Here is a 21,731-nt window from a genome sequence, read left to right on the forward strand (position 1 = left end):
CCACCAGTGGTTTCCCCAAAGCTAGATAAAATAATATTGAGGTAACAAGAAAATCAGTAAAACACATCGATGGACTGAGGAGAATAAGGGTAATATAGGTAGTTTTTGACAGTTTAGGAGTAGGATGCTTCACTAAGCCTAATTACAGGTATATATTTTAGTTGTTACCAAAATTAAATCCTTCGGTGTCGTATGTGATAGACATCTTATAGAGGTTGAATTTTTTTTTCTTTCTTTCTTTTTCTTTTTTTCTTTTTTCTTTTTTTTTACCAGTTATTGTTTTAGGGGTCAAGATGTGTTGCCTATTATTAGTGTTTGGGCAAGGGTATACAATAGGTATTCTGACAGCAAAAAAATAATGAATAAAATGAACAGGACAATCTAACGTACTGCACATTAGAGTTAATACATTTTACAGATGCTGTAAGGTGTGTGGTAGAATATATACAAAGTACCGCACTATAATAAGTTGTGTTTTCTCTTTTTTAAGGCATTTTGTGTAGATTGGAAAGTACAGTACAGTACTGTAATTTTTTTTTTTTTTCCCCTCAGGCATTTCATCTTCGTGATATACGTTGTGAAAGGCCAAGATTCCTGAGTAAATCTTTCTGTGGGTTCCTCACCTTTAACATCCTGACATACTCCCTTCTGGTGGCCGAGATCCTGCTCACCCGAGAGACCGACACGCTGGAGGAGCGGGTGAGTACAAGCATTAACTCCTTAAATGTAGGCTATGTCCCATTTAGTTTCTTAGTGCTGCTGCCAGATGACTTTGTTCAGCTGAAGAGATGAAAGGGTACTTGCATTGAAGGTGCCAATTAAGATGGTATCACACTCTTGGCTTTCAAAAAGCATAGCCTGAGCTAAATAGAATTGTTATGAGGTATGCAAAAGAAAGGAAAAGACATATCCGAGCTCATTGGTTTAACTACTGTATCTTTATGTTATCACAATATTATTTTTTTTAATATCTGTTGGTACAGTATGTTCTGTTAATGATAAGGTTGCTGTGTATTGTGATCATTGCACATTGTTGGTACAAAGCCTAGTGCCTGATAACAAAATTGTGCAATCATGAAGGCACAGAACCTATAGGATTTATCCTAATTGGTACCGGGCACCCCATTCCAGATTTTCCCTTTTACAATAATTTGTACCCATTTTTTTTTTTTTTTTTTTAAAGAAAGAACCAAAGACCAGGAGAAAAGACAAAAACAAGATAACAGAGAGCCAGATCCAAGATCCGTTCATATCGAGATGCCTGGGCACATTGCACTAAAAAGACTGGAGATCATAGGCAGTAGGAAATACAGTCAGAGGGAGGCAGTTCCTGAGATGACCTGTTGCATACATGAAGGACTTGGAGTAGCAGTTAACTCTTGCATTAGAGAGTTGGACAGAAAAGGGATGAGAGTTTGTTGCTAGATGGGTGCTACATGCCCACCATAGTTGTGGAGGAATGCAAGCCGACAGTTCAGAGGAGCTATGACCATTAAAGTAGTGATAGAATAGAGATAAAGATGCAACAGTGTGGTGAAGAGACAGAGGTTGAAAGGAGTCAGTAAGAGGAGGAGAGTTAATGAGATGAAAAACCTTTGACTTCACCTTGTTGAAAAGATCTGTATGTGGGGAGCCTCCCCACACTTAAGAGTTGTACTCTACACTGGGGTGAATAAAACCTGTATATAAAGCCAACAACTGTGCAGGGGTAAAGATGGCTTGGAGTTGGCTTAGTACGCCCAGTCTCTTGGAAGCAGATTATACAAGAGAGGTAATATGATCTTTCCAAGATAAATCCCATAAGAATGAAACCGCAAGTACTGTATGTTCGAAGATGATGCAAGATTGACTTGGATGTTGTTAAAAATTGAAGGATACTCCCACAGAAGATTTTTGTTGGGTTTAAAGATATTAAAACTGAGTTTTTGACACATTAAAAACAACAAGTTTACGTTTACCCCTATCAGAGATATGAGCCAAGTCAGACATTGAGTGTGCCGTAGTCTCATCCCTTAATTGTTAAAGTAACTGCTGAGGTGGATGCTGCTGGAAGTGAATGGAAAGGTGAGGGGTAGAGTCATCGGTGTATGGGTGGATAGCGTTAGATGTACAGCTTAGGTCATTGATGAATAAAAGGAAGAGAGTTGGTGATAGGACAGAGCCCTTAGGAACACCACTATTGATAGCACCAGGAGAAGAACAGTGGCCATCTACAACAGCAGCTATTGAATGACCAGAAAGGAAGCTAGAGATGAAGGTGCAGATAGAAGGGCAGAAACCCTAAGAGGACAGTTTGGAAATTAAAGATTTATGCCAGACTCAATCGAAAGCGAAAGAGATGTCAAGTGCAATGGCAAAGCTTTCGCCAAAGTCCTGATAGGAGGATGACCAGGAGTCTAAGAGGTAGGTGAGAAGATTGCCAGTGGAACATCCCTGATGGAACCCATACTGATGATCAGAAAGAAGGTTGTGATAGGAAAGGTGGTTTATTTATTTATTTATTTGGTTAATAATAGACTCAAAAACTTTTGAAATACTGGATGTGGGTACTGTGATAGAAAAGAGAGGAAAATGTGCAAAGAAATGGAAAGTAGAGTGACACAAGGAAGGAAAGTAGCTGGTGCTATGAAGGCCTTGATAAGAAACAGAGGCTTGAGGTTTGCAGCTGTGCGAGGTTTACATGAAGGAGTGTTAGTGCCAGCTTTAATATATGGGTGCGAGACTATGCTGTGGCATGAAAATGAAAAGTCAAGAGTGAGAGCAGTGGAGATAGGACTGCTGAGGAATGTATGTGGAGTACAGAGAGTGGATAAGATACGAAATAATGTAATTCGTGAAAGATGCAGAGTGAGGAAGTCTGTGGACACGGGAATGACAATTGAGTGGTGAAAAGGTATATCTTAGTGAATTTGAAAGATGGAGGAGGCGAGGTAGGCCAAGGAGAAGGTGGAGGGATATGGTGGATGAGTGTGTTAGGAAGAGAGGTATGGAAGTCAGTGAAACTAAGGGACCGACATGAGATCAAGCTGGCTGGTAAATGTTGTGAGAAGAAGTACATGATCAGGGATTTGGCACCCCATTTTAACATGACAGCATTTGGATTGACTCTATAGGATATGTTTATGTGAAGCTACAGAATGTGGTGAAAGTTTTTGGCATAGCAGATTGAACCAGGATTCCAAGGGCTTGAATGATGAGTGAATGGAAGTGTGGCCCATTGGATTGGGTTGTCTGAACATTGCTACACCTCACCCTGCCTTAGGTTGGGAAAAGAGGTCTGGATGATGATGATACAATATTTGGATGATAGAGGGATAGGAATGGTCACTTTTCTTTGGGACAGACTGAGTGAGAGCAAACTTCCAGGAGGAAGGAAATTACAGATTGACAGACAAAGGTGCAAGAGTTTACTCTGGCAGGGTGTAAGCACAGAAGCACAGTTCTTGAGGACAACAGGAGAGACCCCTTCAGGCCCATATGCCTTAGTAGTGCAGAGGCCAGTGAAGGCAGAAAACACATTGATTGCAGAAGTTTTAATGTCAGCCATGAGGAAGTCAGAGGGGGGGAAGAGATGGAGGAACAGCACCTGATTCTTCTAGGGTAGAATTGGAGGAGAAAGTCTGGGCGAAGAGTTCTACTTTATCAGTTGAAGACATAGCTACAGAGCCATCTAAATGGAAGAGAGGAGAGAAGAATGATGATATGAAGTAAACTGTTAGAGATGTTTTTGGCAAGGTGCCAGATGGAGTGGGAAGAATTTGAGTTGGAGAGTTCAGAGCATTTAGTACAAATGAAATTATTTTTAGCAGATCGAAGAACAGACTTAACACGACTCCGGGTAGAAACATAAAAGAGTTGAGATTCAGGGGTGGGTTGCTCCGGTACCTTTTGTAGGCCTTCTCCTTGTGGACAGCATTAGAACAAGTGTGATGATTTTTTAAAGACAGGATATGAAAATGGAATGTATGCTTCCATGCCTGAGAGATTAAGTTCCATAATGCGCAGGGCACACTCAGATCACTCTCAGCCATGGAAGCAATAAGCATTCCAGAAAAATCAAATTAGTACTGCCTGAGGGTCTCCCAATCAGCAGCTCCAAAGTGCCACAGCATTTGCTTCTTGGGAGGGTCCACTGGCCTTACTGGAGCAATAGGACAGGTTAAGGTGATAAGGTTGTGATCAGAGGAGCCCAATGGAGAGGAAAGATTAACAGTGTAAGCAGAAGGATTAGTTGTAAGGAAGAAGTTAGGTATGTTGGAACTCTCTCCAAGACGGTCAGGGATACAGGTAGGGTGCTGTACAAGCTGCCGTAGGTAATTAAGAATAGAATAGATGTTGGCTTGTCCACCAGGTGGATCAGTGAAAGGAGAGGAGAGCCAAAGGTGGTGGTGAACATTGAAATCTCCTAGAATGGAGATTTCAGAGAAAGGAGAAACTGACAAGATGTGTTCCATCCTGGAAGTAAAATAGTTGAAGAATTTTTCATAGTCATTAGAATTAGGGGATAAGTAAACAGCACAGATACATTTAGTCAGAGAATGACAGGATAGCCGAAGCCAAAGAGTAGAAAATTCAAAAGATTCAAGTTCAAGAGCATGAGAGCAAGATATATTGTTGCGGACGTATACACAACAACCTCCTTTGGCTTTGAAGTGAGTGTAGAGAAAGTAGGAGGATACTGAAAATGGTTTCCTGTCAGTCGCCTCAGACTGCTGAGTCTCAGTGAGGAAGAGAAATTGAGATTTAGAGGAGGAGATATGGTGTTCAACAGAGAGAAAGTTAGAGGGAATGCTGCAAATGTTGCAGAATTGAAGAAGTGAGTCAAACAGTGGTTCCAGGCATCCCACTTGGTTGTCGCTGGGAAGGGCAGATGGTGGGGTTTTTGGTGGTCCTCCCTCCACCTCCCCAGCTCTGAGGTTTGGCAAATTGATTTTTTTAATAATAATAACAATAATAATATTTAATAATAATAGGAAGTGTAGTGTGTAAAATCCATGTAGTTTGGTGTTGACAGTTAGAGGAACATGTACTGGAGAGTATGTTGGCCTACTCCCAGTGTTACTGAAACACTGAAAAAGTTCAGCAAAGGGGATGATCAGGAGCTAGTCCCGAGGGCCGATGAAACTGGAGCTCCAGCTCTCCATCATCATCTTTCCCTCCACCTTGGGAGTACAGTACCACCCTGCTCAACTGGTGCTATAGTCTACTCCCTGCAGATACATACATACTATTATGGTAAATGTCAGAAACACATAGGCATGGTTTGGTTATTAGAAAGTGATGAAAAGGGCACAAAAAGGAAGAAACACAAACCATAGAGAGACCTGAGATGGGCTTGAGGTAAGGAGTTCTGAGGCTAGGGGCTGGAGAAATAGTGGTTTCCACCACCTGGGATTAACTCCTCGAGTAGGGCCTCATCTTTGAATCTCGTAGAGCCATCAGAAGCCACAAATACTCTACCGTCATATTGGCAGAAACCAGCCCTGGTGTGCTGAAATATGCTAGATGACGGCAGGAGCGCAGATTTTCATCTTGCAGTGATTACGTAAACTGCCGTAACCTAGTGTATGATAACCAAGGGATCACTGTTTAATCAGAAAGGGTTTAGCAAGAAAGTTGCAGGTACACTGAGGGTAATAATAATAAGTGAGGAAACAGCATGGAACTAAAGTAATCATTACACAACAGTATTGTTGGGGCCTCACTATTGTAGTGCTGGTGAGAGATGACTTCCCATGGTGGCACCGATAGAGCTGGGTGACCCCACCACCCGTTAAACAAATGCCCCTTAACCCTTTCCCTATCTTCAGTAGATTAAATAGTAGACTTCAGGAGAAGAAGTCTTCATCTTGCAAGCTGCTGGGTTCACAGTCAGATGAGTTGGTGTTGCATCAGCAGCAACAACTCTCAGGTGAATGGAAGTGAAGCTTGCACTCTGTGAGAAGGACACAAGCCAAGAGGAAGAAGAATGGAAGTGAGTTACTTGAGAGGAGCATATGGAGTCATAGGGAGAGACAGACTGACAAATGAGAATTTTAAGTAGCATTGTGATGATACTGATGTATTGGAAAGGGTTAGAAGTAGCCTGATTTGGTCATGTAGAGAGAATAGAAATAAGAGGTTGAGTAGGAGAGTGTTTGACTTAGCTGGAGAGGGAGAGGGGATGACTGAATTTGAAGTGGAAGAAAGGGGTGTTGAGGTATTACACTAATGCTTATAATGTAAGTTGGACAAAGGGCAACCTGAAAATGAGGGCAAGGTGGCATGGAATCAGTTTGTTTGCCCCTTCCCCCCCAGATTATGGTATTTGGCAATAGATAAATAGATAGATAGTTAACAGTTGTGAAACAGGAAGTGCGTAAGGTGTATATACTGTTAGAGTGATGTTAGAGAGACAAAGAGGGCAAAATGTTCAACAAGGACTTATTGTACTGAATATTTAAGAGTGAATAAGATCAACCATATCTAAAAATTACATAATAATGATAAATGGTAATTTATGAATTGTGTATCTACAGAGCTTCTTCACACATGTGTTCAATGGGTGTTATGCTGTTCTGCTGTTCATCGTGGTGGTGTTCTTCCTTATCTATGGAGTGGAGGTGTACTTCAAGGTAAGAATTATAAAAAGGTAAAGGTGGGGGCAGACACCACGAGGCACTAAACTGTGGTGCTCATTTCCTCAACTTTGCCCTTCTAGCCTGTGGTGGGTTATTCACCCAATATCCAGGGATACAAGATCACTGCATCATCCAGGTTACCACAGTTTCCTTCAGTAGGTGTTACCCGTGGCACTTTTATTACTTACCAACCCATAAATGGTGGATGGACACCTGATTCAAATGGTGCCAGCTGTCTGCACCAGGATTCAAACCCTGGCACTAACAGGCCAGCAGCTTTGGAGTCAGCAACACTGACCATTCAACCACCATGCCAGTAGAATAAACACATCCTGGTGAGAGTAGACCCAGAGACTGCTTGAAGTTTAGCTCCTGCACTCCCAGCCTCCATCTTTTCCATATATACTCATTGATTTTTTATGTAGGGGGTGATTTTTTGCTCTCTTGGCATTCCCAGTTGGTTTATATAATGCATATGCCATAATTCACTATCTTTTTATATTTTTGATTCTCTTGGAACTGTAGAGATCAAGAGCAAATTTTGGGTTATAGTCAATTGCAAAATGTGGTATTACACTTTGCATTGCTGTATCTGATTTGTAGTTATACTATCACATTGTGTCAGTGTTTGAGTTTCATCTTCTTCTGTCTTATTTCTGTCTCGAGAATTGTAAGTGATGATTGTGTCCATATTGGTAATTGCTTCTCTTAAATTTTGATAATGTATACAGTTTTTACAGTACTGTATAGTAAAACTCACAATATTGGATGACTTAGGGAGAAAATCTGATAAATGTATGAAATTTTATGCAGTAAGTTCTGACTGTATCAGAACATTTTAGATACTGTATATTGAATTATAGGTCAATAAATGGGGATACAGACTAGTGCAGCCAGATTAGTCCAAAAAATTGTGAAGTATGTCTATAGATATGATGGACAGAATAATTATAATACCGCAATTATAAAATGAATAGTTCGTATAGAAATCTTTATGCATATGTTTGAAACTTTATTGGATTGAGTTTGATACAACAAAAGAATGTCTAGTAAAAGCAGAGTTCAGTATACTAAGGCTTTACTCTATTTTATCAAGATAAATGCAGAAAGTTATACAGGTACATTAGTTTATCTTTGTAATTCAGTGCTTGGCATTTATTACTCTTGGTAATATTGTAATAGTTGTTCAGTCTGGTATGAATGCATGACTCGTATGCACTGATTTATGCTCTGCATAATGACGTAGTCTCTAGATTGAGAGAAGCTCATATAAAAAAACAGCTAATGTAAGATATGTCTTCATATTGAAATCTGTATAGGGTTGTAGCTCATTCAGGTGAAATTGTGGGAGAAAAAGTACTGCACTGGTAAAGATCATTTAAGACTCAAAATCAGTATTAGACTGAGTGGCAGAATCGATTTTGTCATGTGGAGCTAACTTAAAAAGAAAGTACAGTACTGTACACCAAAGACTTAATCATGTGTGTTGTGATGTGCTGTCTTGCTGAATATTGATGTGGGCTTTTGTTGTGTCCATAGGTTCGTGGGGGCTTCGTAAATGAAACCATTATTGTGGGACACGTCCACTCCCGCACCCCCCCTCACCACCAGGACCTCCCCCCACTCCTCACTGATCCAGACTCCCCTTCTCCCTGCACCTCCTCACCAAAATCTTCCCCTTCCTCCTCCTCCTCCTCCTCTTCTCTCACCCATTCACTTGCCTCCCCCTCCCCAAAGTTGTCCCCTAAGCGACTACCTGGGGAAGAGAGTAAGATTGCAGGGGAGCAGGAGCAGGACCCTTCCACCCAGCGACTAGTACCTGACAAGGTTTGTGATTTAACTTGAAGAAAAAGTAGTCAAGAGAAGTATTTCTTAGTAAATACCATAAACTAATTGAGTACTGCACTCTGCATTTAATAATAGTAGTATGGTGTAGTAAGATTATTTTTTCATTAGTATTAACCCCCATACAGTAGGTGACTTTATCAGAATGACTACTATTGTGTTAAACTTAGGAAAACATATTTTTATTGAATGATTATAATAAGGCTGTTCCAGTGCAGTATGCTTGCCTTAAGTAGAATAAAATTATCAGATGACAAGACTCAGATGAAAACTATTTTTGCCATTGTTCATTTTAATAGACTGCACGGTAAGAGTGACATTGCATAAATTTCTTCATACCAAGCATATAGGTGGGTACATTAGAGTACTTTGTGAAGGGGGGGGGGGAATCATCAGTAGTATGTCCTGGTTGTGAGGAATATTTTGCAAGAGTTTCTCATATTGGTCTGTGCTCAGCTCATGAAAATATGACTGATATTTTTATTGTACACAACATTGTAAATGTAATTTTTAATGCTGTCTCCGGATCATTTTATTATGTTTAGAAGAGACTTTAGAACTGTAGGAATTAGATATAGCTTTCATCTACCCCTTCCCTTCAGTGAGTAAAATCATCTGGGTGTAGCAAGACTAGTGTTTTGAAATATGCCATCTGATTGAAGGGTAATGTACATTTCAGCACATTCATTGTACTTACCTGACCAGTTCATAATTTTTTCCTTAAATCTTCAATTACTTGGTTAATGTAAGGATATTGATGTTTTAATGATACACCTATGTGTGTGTTGCTTGGTGGCTTCTGTTTAGTAGTATGTCCTTTGTTAATGTTTGAGTAAGTGTAACAGTACAGTCAGAGACAAAAGATTGCCTACTTTCCACTGCATGTACATCACTTGTAGGGCATGACTGTCAATTATCTCTCAGATGTCTAAATGTAAAAAGGAATAGTCTGTGAGCAGAAAAGCATATTAAGTCTTTCTCAGTTTAGAAATACAGTATTAGTTGACAGAAGAAAGTGAGAAATATAACATTGAAATATATGGTACCTTTTGTTTCTAACTGTATTTGCAGTTGTATAATTAATCAAATGGATTTTGTGTGCGGGTGTACACATTTTGACAGTTATAACAGTGTGAATACGAAGTAGTAGGCAGTGGCATCCATCATCCACTTACTTTATGTTGTGCCACTTACTTCTTCCTTAGGTAACTGTACACTTAGTGACAAGCTAAATGATTTTCTGTAACCTAGGAAACATTTACAGTGGTGGGTAGTAATCATGTAACCGAATAACTGGGTGATGTGTCATACTGTGATGCTCCTTTTAACTGGGTGGAGAGATACAAATGTGGCATCCATTCAGAAACCCAAATTCATCACTCTTCTCCATGTCCTGCCAGCAAAACAATGTCTGTCATAAAGGAACATCAGTTAACTGCATGACTTGGCCCAGAAGGGGTGATTGCATGCCTTGGTTGATGGTTCTTCTCATCCAGACTGACCAGGGTTACTCTACTTCTACTGTACTACAGTGTGAATACAACTGGTGGAGTGCTTTTATAATAAAGAACTTCCTTCACTACTGTATATTGTGTCCACTAACTTTGCCAGAAATTGTCATTCTCTCTCTCTCTCTCTCTCTCTCTCTCTCTCTCTCTCTCTCTCTCTCTCTCTCTCTCTCTTTCATGCTAATTTATAACGTATGATGCTACTCAGGAAGACATGCTGTGGAGAGAGTGTAGAGCATTAGAATTGCTTTATCCTGCCAGTATGTTAAAGGAAATAAGCTTCAAAATTATGAAAATATCCTCCAGGTTAGGGTGGATGAGTTTGTTTTATCCTGAGGGAGCCTCTGATACGATGTCTGTGGTAGGCAACAAGTTATTTCACACAAGTTTCCTCTACCTTTCCACTTTTTTTTTCTTTCTTTCTTTTTTTCTTTTTTCTTTTTTTTCAGTGCTTGAGATTATTATCAGCTGAATAAAATCATGACATTAACTAGTGTAAAATACTGTAATGGAACCATAACAATGAAATAGTTAAATGAGGCATTTTTTACATTTGAAATACAAGTTTTCTTCTGCAGAGTAGAAGTTTCTGAACCCAAATAAAAATATGGAAATGTGATCATTAAAGTGAAAAAGTTAACCCTCTTGTCTCTTAATCAGCATAGTACATTAGTTATTATATTTCATTTCCCATACTACATGAAGGTTCCTTTCCTTTGATTTACAAGCAGTATAATAAAAAATAGATAATTAGATGTAAAACCACAGCCTCATGCAGTTTTCTCTTTTTTCATGCCACATCACCAAGGCGGTAGGTTGTGATGAACATCATTCATTCGCTTGATGGAAGGCTGCCTACTTCTTCCTTCACATTTCTCACTCTGTGTCTGCCTTCCTTCCTTTCTACTTCTCCCTGTTCTTCCTGTCACTTTTTACTATTCTTCTTTCCACTTCAGGTGGCTCTGCACTGAGTGACAAGCCAAATAGTTCCCTGTAACTCGAGAACCCATTTATAATGCTGGGTGGTAGCCATAAAGCCTAATGAAGTGGAGCTTGCTGTGGTGCCCAAGCAAACTGGGTGGAGAGATGCAAATGCAGCATCCACCCGGGCATCAATTCTTCATACCTTTCCTTGTGCCTTGCTGTGACGAGGCACTGGCAGCCACAAGAAAACTTGAGTTCACTGCATGGGTTGGCCCTGCAGAGGTTATTGCTTGCCTGTGGTTGATGGGTCTGCTCAGCCAGAGAGACTGGGGTTGATCAACAACATCAAAAACAACCACATCACCAGCCATGTTTTAAGTTGACCACACCAAAATTTGCTGTCATGACTTGCTCTTTTTCACATGTGCACCCTTAATTCCATCAGCCATTATATCTGCTGTTGCTCATTGATACAACTTGACATATTTTTAAATTTAGATAATCAACATATAGTACAGTACATTGAATTTTATATTATGCCTGCCATAGTGCTGTGAGATGCACAGGCCTGTCTCCTACCCTTAAATGTTTTGACATAGCCTTGAGCTCCTATGAAAAGGAAGAGGGTAATGGAAGATTGGTTATTGCCCCCAAATTCTATTTCTAACTTTCTTATTTAGATATATGCTGTATATCCACTTCCTAAATTTGTCTGTTTAATTTGACCTACCTGTGAACACAGAACTTATATGTTCATCATATCAGCCTCACTTAACCTAACCTAACTTAAAAGATTTTATGAAGACTATAATGTGTTTTTATGGTATTGTGCTATGTGTGTGCAATAGTGTATATACCTGGTTATTTTTAGCTACAGGTTAGTGGGGCAGTGCCACCTCACCGCGGGGTTGACCAGTCACAGCTCCACCAGTCTCGGTTCGGCCTTGTGTTCCAGGCCTGCATGCTGATGATTACTGTTTGTTTCCTCTTCTCTGATGTACTTGGAGGATTCTGGAAAAACAGGTAGTTAATCAATAAATAATGACATATTTTTGGTATTGGTATTTCTGGATAAGTCATTAAACTTAGATCACCACACTACGGAAGGGATTAATGAATTCTATATCAAACCCTTCCATTTCAAAAGGTCACTCCCATGTTGAATAAAAACATCTGAAATTACAGTACAGGTGCTTTTTCATCATGATTTTTTCAGCTGTTGCCAGATCTGTTCATAAGTGTCATCTGTCAGATATTATAAAGATTATTGTACAGTATATTACTGTGTATCATATTGATTCATAATCAGAAAGTTTAAGGCAAGGATAGCAGGTATTGGAGCTGAACTAGAGTCAGAGTAATGTGTATAAACTAAAAACTTACATGCATGCAGCTGATGGTGTATACCTGATGGATTGAGAGAGATCAGCAAGAGACAGTCAGTGGCTTTGGAAGGATATGCATATAAAAAAAACTGGAAGTGAATACAAGTACAGTACGTCCTCATTTTAGGATGAGGATGTGTTTGAAAATATCTGTCACATGATGATTTATCATATATTGAGTCAGTCATAAGATGGGTTCGGCAGGTTTACGTTTTTGGCCAAGAGTCACCCTCCTTAAAGTCTAAAAACGAGTTTCCAGCCCGCCTAAAGTAGTTGTTTTTTTTTTATTTTACTTCACTGCATTTCACTTGCTGTGTACCACCAAAAATAAGTTTTAAAAAAGTTTTCAAGTCGCCTAAACTGATAGTCACTGCTTTTCACTGTGCTTCACTTGCTGCTTCACACTATTGTTCCATCACTGACACTAACACACCCAGTAGTGATGAGTGCAAAAGCCGTCTTTGAACAATCAGATTACTGTAAACTTGCAAGAGGGTGATCATATAAGCAAAAACAGTGATCATATGTCAACCAGTGAGGCTTTGTACGGGATCATAATCATTGTATAAGCAAAAATTGTATCATATATGGAAAGAGGTCCTAACTTTTTCATAATCACATACCCGTTCAGTTTATAATGAGGGTCTGCTGTAAAAGCAAAACAATATAATGATGTTTGAGAGGACTTTTAACAAATATAAAGTTATGGAAAAAAAAAAAAAAAAAAAAAAAAATGAAGCATGCACAAAATGTCAGAGAAAGTGGATCTGCTGAGTGTAGATGGGAAATGAGGCACCTAATCTTGTGGCTGCAATAAGTTTTGGGAACTGAATAAAATTGTCCCTCATAGTAAAGCGTCTTTGAACCCAAGGGAATGTGGAGGCAGGTTGACCTCTAGAATAAACAGACAGGTAAAGGCTCAGCTCCACACCTCAGATTTAAAGGGGCATGGCAGTTCAGTGGTAGAGTGTTTGACTTGTGACTGTAGAGTCGCGAGTTCGTGCTTTGCCCGGGTAAGCTGCCTTGCCGGGAGAGGTAGCGCTCTCCTGTCGCCTAGCTGGTTGTGGCAGCCATTGCTCAATGGCTTAGAGTGCTCTGACTGAAGGGTCGGAGGTTGGAGTCCACCCAAGGGTCATTGGTAGACATCAGGAAGGGCATCTGGTTTTAAAGTGCTACGCTCCAAAAAAAGCAAGTCCTTTACCCGGGGGCAACACCTTAGCCCTTAACGAAAAAAAGGGACACGGTGTAACCCCCCTGCCCTCCCCCAAATAAAAAGAAAAAAAAAGAAAAGAATGGACTGAAATTTAATGAGTAGGAGGTAAGTGATTACCATCATCCATGGGAGGCACTATCATGTGAGTGGTGTGGAGGCAAAAGTCGAGTAGCTCTCAGGCAAGGAACTCAGCCACATTAACAGTCAGAGTCCAAGCACAGATTGCCACTAACGTATCTCTTTTACACAACCACCTCCTGTTATTTGGCTATATGGTTACCACCCAGTTTTGTAAATGGTTTCCAGAGTTACAGGAAAATAACAGGGTGATGTTGAGCCTACTGTGATCCCACTGTCATCTGGAAGGAGATGCACATGTGGCATCCACTCAGAAAGCAGACGACCTCACTAAGTCCCACACCTCATTGTGGTGAGGTGTTGTCAGCCACATGAGAACATCAGTCCCTGCATGGGTGGTTGCTTGCCTGCAGTTGGTGAGTCTGCTCAGTTAGACTGGGATAGCCCAGCAATAACAACCTCCATTTGTTTTATATGTACTTTGTATACTTTGAGAACAGTAAACATTTTAATCAATTAGTCAACTTCGGTCCATTCCCTGGGTTAGGCCAGATTTGTTGGCCATGGATGGGAGATGGTGTAGAAGGAAAACTCTGAATTCAAAACCAAGGTCCTAGGTTAGGGTTGCCAACAGTAAGAGTATGGAACAATTAAAAAAAGCTTGCTCAAGCTGTTTGTGTATGGCACGCCAGTGTTACTGGAACTACATGGTGCCCAGTAAAACTGTTACAGTAATTGCCATCTAGGAGTGAAAAGGGGTCTACACATGCATTCAAGTCTGAGGTCTTTAAAAATATATATGTAAATGTAAACATTTATTGTAATGTTTAAAATTTGACTGTGTGTAGAAGGTGCCATTAATCATGTCTGTTCTTTACATGTGCACAGAGTGCCACTGATGTCAAGAAATGCATATGACATTATCTTTCGGGTGGTGGAGTTGGGAGTTGCTCTATGGTTCCCTTGCGTCCTCTGGAATTGTATTTCTCCTGAGCAACTTTGGATCCTTAATCCTAAGAAGATACTTAAGAGGCTTGACATAGACCGCTCACTAGAACTAGGGCAGCATATGCAACAGCAAGGTGAGTTTTATATTTTTTGTAGTGCCGTATTGATTTGTTGTTGCCTTGGTTTAGAAAGGGGGATGGTGCTCGGGGATGAGTGAGACTGGTCACTCTTATCTTAAATGTCAGGGCCAACCTGCGTAGCCCTGGGCTCCTACCAACATATAAGTGGATGATGATGGATGGATTGATGGTAAAATTTAATTGAATAATTCAGCCAATGTAATTTGCTTGTTACAAGACCTTTTACTGTGTGTCCAGTGTTTTTAGGAGTTGCTGTTTTTATAGTTTTATATTTTACTTCATATTATTCTAATTAAGATGGAGCAGTATGCTACATCATAATTATAGCTTCACAAATAATAAGGCAGGCAGGCCTGCTGTTGCACTGTAGGAATCACAGGCAATGATCAAAATTGTACATTTATGCAAGGAAGTACTGTAGATATTTTATGAGGGCTGTTGAAAAATAAACCAAACTTTTTAATAGTGTACCACCTGATCACAAAGGGAGTGCTGTGTAGCGCTGACCTTGAGCTTTAGTCTGACACTAATCGCATCATGCCAAGTTACTTAGTCATCAAGGTACTGTACACACACTTAAGTGAACATGTGTTTTGTGCAGTAGGCAATTTGTTTTAAGCTGAACAATGAAGGGTCTTGATGAACAACGTGTTTGCATGAGATTCTGTTTGAAATTGGGAAAAGCTTTTACGGAGAATTTTCAGGTGTCGCAAGAGGCTTATGGGGAGGATTGTTTGAGCCATATGCAACATAATGAGTGGTTCCAGTGATTCAAATCGGGGAGATCATCCACCACTATCCAAAATCTGGACGGCCTTCCACGTCAAGAGACGACGATCACATTGAGAAAGTGCATGCTGTGATGCTTTAAAATCGTCGCCTGACTGTCCATGAAATTTCTGAAGAAGTAGGCATCTGTAAAAGTTCATGCCACACAGTTAAAAAAGAAAAAAGAAAAAAAAAAAATGAAGATACACCGTTTTGTCACAAAATTTGTGCCGCGCTGCTGACATTTGAGCAAAAAGAGAACTGTGTCACAGCCAGTCTGGAACTGTGTGATTTTTCAAATGCTGATGAAAGCTTTCTGAAAAATGTCATAGCAGGTGATGAAACTTGGGTGTACAATGTTGAAACAAAAAGGCAAGCATGGCAGTGGGTTGGAATGTGTCACCACAACCAAAAAAAAGAGCATGTCAGTCACTCATACGTGAAGGTGATGTTGATCTATTTTTAAGGGAATCATTCATCATGAGTTTGTTCCATGTTGTCAGGCAGTCAAGCAAGAGCTATATTTGGATGTCCTGAAGCATTAGAGGGATGCAGTGTGAAGTAAGAGACCAGAGGCATGGACAAACAAAATCTGGATACTGCACTATGACAATGCATCTGCTCACATGTCACTAATTATCCATGACTTTTCGGCAAAGCATGAGATGACTGTTGTCCCTTGCCACCCTGCTCTCTAGATTTGGCCCATGCAGACTTTTTGTCTCCCTCAGAGTTGAAATCCACCCTGAAAGGTCTCAGATTTCAGATGATAGAAGTAAAGTAGCTAAGTGCACTAAGCATATGTTCATTCAAGCGCGTATACTTTGATTACTAAGTGACATGGCATGATGCAGCTAGTATTAGGCTAAAGCTCAAAGTCGCCACTACTGTACACAGCACTACTATCACGATCACATTTGGACAGACCTCTTATGTGGGTAGATTCATGTATGTCCTGTGAACAGGAAAGAGAGGAAAGATTGTCCTTCAGGTTGCTATTCTATAATTACTGAGGAATTGGTTATTGAAGAATACGGAAATTAATGATTTGATATTTGTACTATTTACCACTATCTTGTTGATAGGTGAGAATGTGAAAACAGGTGATAGTGGGGGTGCTGAGTGCTGGATCTGCTATGATACTGAGAGAACCGATGCTGGGCCACTCATCCAGCCATGTGACTGTCGAGGTGATGTGGGAGCTGTTCACCACCATTGTCTACGCAAGTGGCTCATGGAGGTAGGTATAGTCCGTGTGGTTTTGATTAGTGTATTATAGTAGTGGTGTTTGTAATAGATGGGTAAATCAGTTAATCCACAACTGTTCAACTCCAGTTGCTACCAAGATGACGGTAGGTAGTGTACCATATCAGAAGTAACAGTGTTTAATTGTCAAATGCATACATGCATGCCATAAATATTTCTCTTTGTTATATTAATTAGAACCCCCACAAACTGCTGAAAGTTGTCAGTGTTCGCCAGAACACTAAATAGCATGTGGTCACTACCTGCTCAGAGCTGGTGTACCTTCTTTTAAAAAGAATTCCTATCGGGATTATTACTCAAGCATAAAGCACTGTACCAGTAATATATTCATCTTAGATATTTTACTGATGCTCTAAATGAGATTTATGCCGAAAAGTTCTTCATAGAGTTTGCTAAAAGCCATGAAAACTTATTGTGTGTGTTTGCATTCAGCACATTTTTACCAGGTGTTAAGAATCTCAGGTGCCGGAGAAAGTTATACGGTTTCCAAAGATTGTAATCTTTCATTCGGCAAATCCTGACATGATTCTATCCATTATACACTTAATGATATTAACCCTATCCCGTGAAGGGAGGAGCTTAAATTTTGGCTGTGCGCATAATTCTCGCTCAAGAGCTTTCAGACCAGTCGTGTAGAGATATTTTACTTCTAACGCTCATAGAAAAGTACTATTTATCATAGAAAGGCCACCTTGGTCTCATTTTGAAGATGAAGAGTTTTGCTTTGTTGTACATTGTCCACAAAGACAATATGTACAAAATAAAATGCAAAAAAAGTGAGCAGAATTTATCTGACATGTTAAGTTTTAAACTGTCCTTTAAAAAAATATATGCCAAAAAAAACTATTCAAGAAATAATAATAGTTTTTGCTTCAGTATGTAGCAGAATACATTTCCTTTCCAATAATGTATTATTTGTTGTATTTTCTTAAATAATAATGCCGCATATATACACGAAAAAAAATGCATAAATGTTCAGCGGGAGGTCAAGAGGTGTACATCCTACCTGTGAGGAACCTCACACCACACTGAGCCAAGCAAACCAAGTGAGCATGCATGCACCAGCTGTGGCAGGCTTAGCTCCACCCACTTTAGCCTGTCATCCAACAAAAATGTTGACTCCCTAAATATTTCTTTAGACATTACATCGGATGACGGGCAAAGTCGTCATACTGACGTCAGAGGTTGACAAATGCTTGACGACCCAGGTCGTCATTGGTGAGTCAAAGGGTTAAGAACTGTACAGCCGAAATTGCACAGGGTCGAGATCAGCAACCCAAATTTTTAATGGTGTGGTATTCCTCTTGCTTTGAGGAAGCATCTCAGTTCTGCTGCATCCAGTTTCTACATATATTTTAGCTTCATGGTGGACCATGGCACTATATTTTCTGGAATCTTCAGCTGATTTCAAAAGACGTGGGTGTCAGGTGTAGTGTATAAACATCAGCACCACCCTGGACCCCTGGCAGCAGGCCCACAAACTACGCGGTGCTTCCCATGAGAAAGCCCCTCCATATGAGCCCAGTGCATTCATGTGGTCTTTGATTGTTTAATTACCATATTTCCTTCATTTGTTATGTAAGATACAGTCTCGTTATACTCATTTACCATTTTTCCTTACGGATGTACATCCAGCACCTAAGAACATGACAGTGATCAATACACAAGCAACATTTATAATTGCATGTAGTCTGTCCCTAAACTGAGATAGATGCAAATGACGACCTACCATTTCTGTTATATTTTGATAGTTAAGCCATTTTTTCTCCAGTATTATATTTTGATAAATCAATAATATCCTATTTTCAGTAACTCTAAGATTTTATAGTGCTGGGTAGTTCAAGCTCACCACACTTTTGCATTTTACATTAAGTTATCTGGCGAGCAGTGGTATCTTTTTCCAGTTTGTGGGGCTTCAGTCCTGTTTATTTACATTCTGACGAAAAACTAATGCAGCATGCTTGTCAGTGAAGGAAAATACTTTTATCGTGTAGTGCTCCTTATGGGGCAACATAGGATTGGAAGATGGATAGATAGATGAGTGGATGGTGTAGTGTGATAATATAAATATCTCTGCAGCAGTCATATAGTTGTTATACAGTAGTTTACTTTTTATATCAGTAGTATACTCTGCCACGCCCAAAAAGGGAAATGGGAGTTTTTCTGTCATGTAAACGGCTGCCAGAATGTAGTTGAGTCTCATACCCATATATAATCTAGATTATGGTAGCCTAGCAGTAGGCCCACTAGCATTCATAAAAGGGTAGTATGGAATTGGCTGTTAACATTTTGTAGGGTCTTCTCACACTCACCTCTCTTTTCTTTTCTTATCGTCCTACAGTGTTTTTAACTGTTTTCTCTTTACTGGCAGTGTGCTGAGAACTCATCAGAAAATCTGTCATGCAAGGTTTGTGGGGCAGTTTACCAACTTGAGAGGGGGCGTGCCTGGTGGATTGGGCAAGGATTCACACCACGGCACTGGCTGCAGACAGCCACACTTGTCACGGTCATGTGTGGTACTATTGCTGGAGCATGGACTCTCATACAGATGTATGATGATGCCTATGTGCGGTCACTGGCAGCAGGTGCTACTCTGCTCATTATCTATGTCTGTTTAAGGTGAGTGGTGGTAAGAAGGTTTATTTTCTTTCTTATAGAATAATGTATCATCATCCCTATCTGTTACTCCGACTCATATTTTGACTTTGCTGCCAAACCTAAGGTAGGAAATGGCAATAACAGAATTGCATTCTGGCAACTGTTGCCTTGTATGTTCTTTCATTCGATCACCCCAGTTTAATAACCTTCTCTTGTTTCCATTCTTGAACATTAAGTTCAGCATTCATATACTACTACAGTATTACCCCCATATTGGTAGGTGGTGGTGACCCTCAATCCACTCACTTGATGTAGTGTTGCCCACTTCCTTCTTCACATTTATTGTTCTATTTCTGTCTCCCAACTTCTCCCTTCCCTTCCCTTCCTGTCACTTTTCCTTACTCTTCTTTCCACTTCTGGTGGCTCTGCACTGAGTGACAAGACTACTGGTTTCCTGTAGCTCAGAAAACCATTTACAAGGCTGGGTGGTAACCCTATATCAGTAATCAGCTCATGAGGTTAAGTGGGGCCTGCTTGGTGCCCCTGTTAACTGGGTGGAGAGATGCAAATGTGGTGTCCATCTAAGAAGCAAACTACGCTATCCCCCATGCCCCGCTGTGCTGTCAACCCAAAGGGAATATAGGTTCACTCCATGGACAGTCCTGCAGGGTCAGTTGCTTGCCTGTAGTTGATGGGTCAGCATGACTAGACAGACTGTGGCTGATCAAACAGTAACAACAAAAACAACCCTTATTCACACTTTTAGCAATTTACCCTCCTATCATTTTGTTTTATTTACAAAGGCTCGAACATGCTTTCATGCGTCAGTCTTGGTCACCTAATGGTGGTTCCCCATGCTGCTTGATCTCTGGCAGCCTTCCAATTCAGTCCAGTTTCCCAAAAGTCACACCCTGTGACCTCATCCCAGGTCTTTTTTGGTCTGCCTCTTGCAGTGCTACCCCCATTATTCACACATTTCACTTTTTGCACCCAATTGTCATTCCCCATCCTCTCCACATGCCCAAACCATCTCAGTCTACCCCTCCTCATTCCAGTTCCATCCTTCATCTCAACTCTTCCATGTAAGCCTAGCCCCCCCAGGCCTGTCATTCAAGGATGCATTGCATATCCACCTAATCACTGTAATTTCTGTATGTTTGAACCTATGAGTATCCTCTTCCTTCACTCTCTAGATCTCACTACCATACAGCATTAGGCCTACACTTCTAACACATGCTGCATATAAAGATCCCTTAGCACAGTGGGAGTGCCTTCTCAGTGCTAGGAGAGGCAACTGCTTCCTGAACTTCTTCCAACCACTCATAAATCTAGACACATAGCTAGTTCCAGTCCCACCTCCAGCACATAACATGTCCCCCAAGTAACAAAATTCCTCCACACACTCAAGAGACTGTAACAAAGTCATTCCTTTCATGTCTGACCCAAGTAACAAAACTCCTCCACACACTCAAGAGACTTACCAGCAGGGTCATTCCTTTCATGCCTGACAATGTCCACTTGCTCTCCCTGACAAACCACATTCACGAAATCAGCATTATCTCGCAGTCTACCACTAATACCACTGCACTCTCTTATGCACCCACTTACCACAAACAGTGTGCAGGATGGAATTACTTCCCATGCCCTTGAGGCAGACCACACATGGCCACACTCTCTCCTCTTTTACAGTACTGCCACCAGCTCTAGATACCATCACTTTTGATTTATCTGCATTTACTCTCAATCCCTTGTGCCCTGTACCATCCGTCCACTTCCTAAATCTTACCTCTGCCTCCCTTTCATTCTCTGCGAACATTACCAAATCATCAGCATACAACATCTATGGGAGTCCATTTCTGAAGTCATGTGAGAGGGCTTTAATCACTATGGTAAATAATAAGGGGCTCAAGACTGACCCAAGATTCACACCAACATTCACGAAAAACTTGTCACTAAAATCTCCAATCACTCTCATCTTGGTGCAAGCACCCACATACATAGCCATAACCACCATAACCAGCCACTTCTCAATCTCAGGCATTCTCATTGCCCACTTCACCACCTTCCTTGGAACTCAGTCAAAGGCCTTCTCCAAACCAACAGAAACAAAGTACAGATCTCTTTTCTTCCTTATTTATATTTCTTGTAGCTGTTTAACAATGAATATGGCATCAGTGGTCCCTTTGCCTGGCATAAACCCTACTTCCCAAGAATTGCATTTCATGCTGAAATACGAATAGTGGGAGAGAGTGCATGAAATAGTGTAAGTAGCCTAGTATCAGGAACCAGTGGGATGTGCTAAATGTGATATTGAAACAACAGAAAATGTCTGTGACATGACAAAGGGACCACCCATCCATAAGATATTGTGGTGGTGTAGTGATAAAATAAGTGAAGCAATAAAAGGGAAAAGAAGAATCTTCAAGGTCTGGCCGAAG

The 21,731-nt window shown here is 40.5% G+C and overlaps 1 protein-coding gene across 2 annotated transcripts in view; it reads left to right on the forward strand.

Moving 5' to 3' along the window:
• The window catches only part of LOC145393479 (uncharacterized), a 120,460-nt gene that overhangs the window by 97,471 nt on the left and 1,258 nt on the right, over positions 1–21,731 (forward strand). For both annotated transcript variants that reach the window (XM_080267589.1, XM_080267588.1), the window contains 7 exons: positions 553–699; positions 6,519–6,614; positions 8,160–8,447; positions 11,769–11,920; positions 14,462–14,655; positions 16,515–16,669; positions 19,067–19,314. In XM_080267589.1, the coding sequence (XP_080123715.1) occupies positions 553–699; positions 6,519–6,614; positions 8,160–8,447; positions 11,769–11,920; positions 14,462–14,655; positions 16,515–16,669; positions 19,067–19,314 (1,280 nt within the window). The remainder of the gene's footprint in view (positions 1–552; positions 700–6,518; positions 6,615–8,159; positions 8,448–11,768; positions 11,921–14,461; positions 14,656–16,514; positions 16,670–19,066; positions 19,315–21,731) is intronic.

Source organism: Coenobita brevimanus, chromosome 24, assembly GCF_032717465.1.
Source record: "Coenobita brevimanus isolate Jiangsu-jjx chromosome 24, ASM3271746v2, whole genome shotgun sequence".
In the NCBI taxonomy this organism is placed as follows: Eukaryota; Metazoa; Arthropoda; class Malacostraca; order Decapoda; family Coenobitidae; genus Coenobita; species Coenobita brevimanus.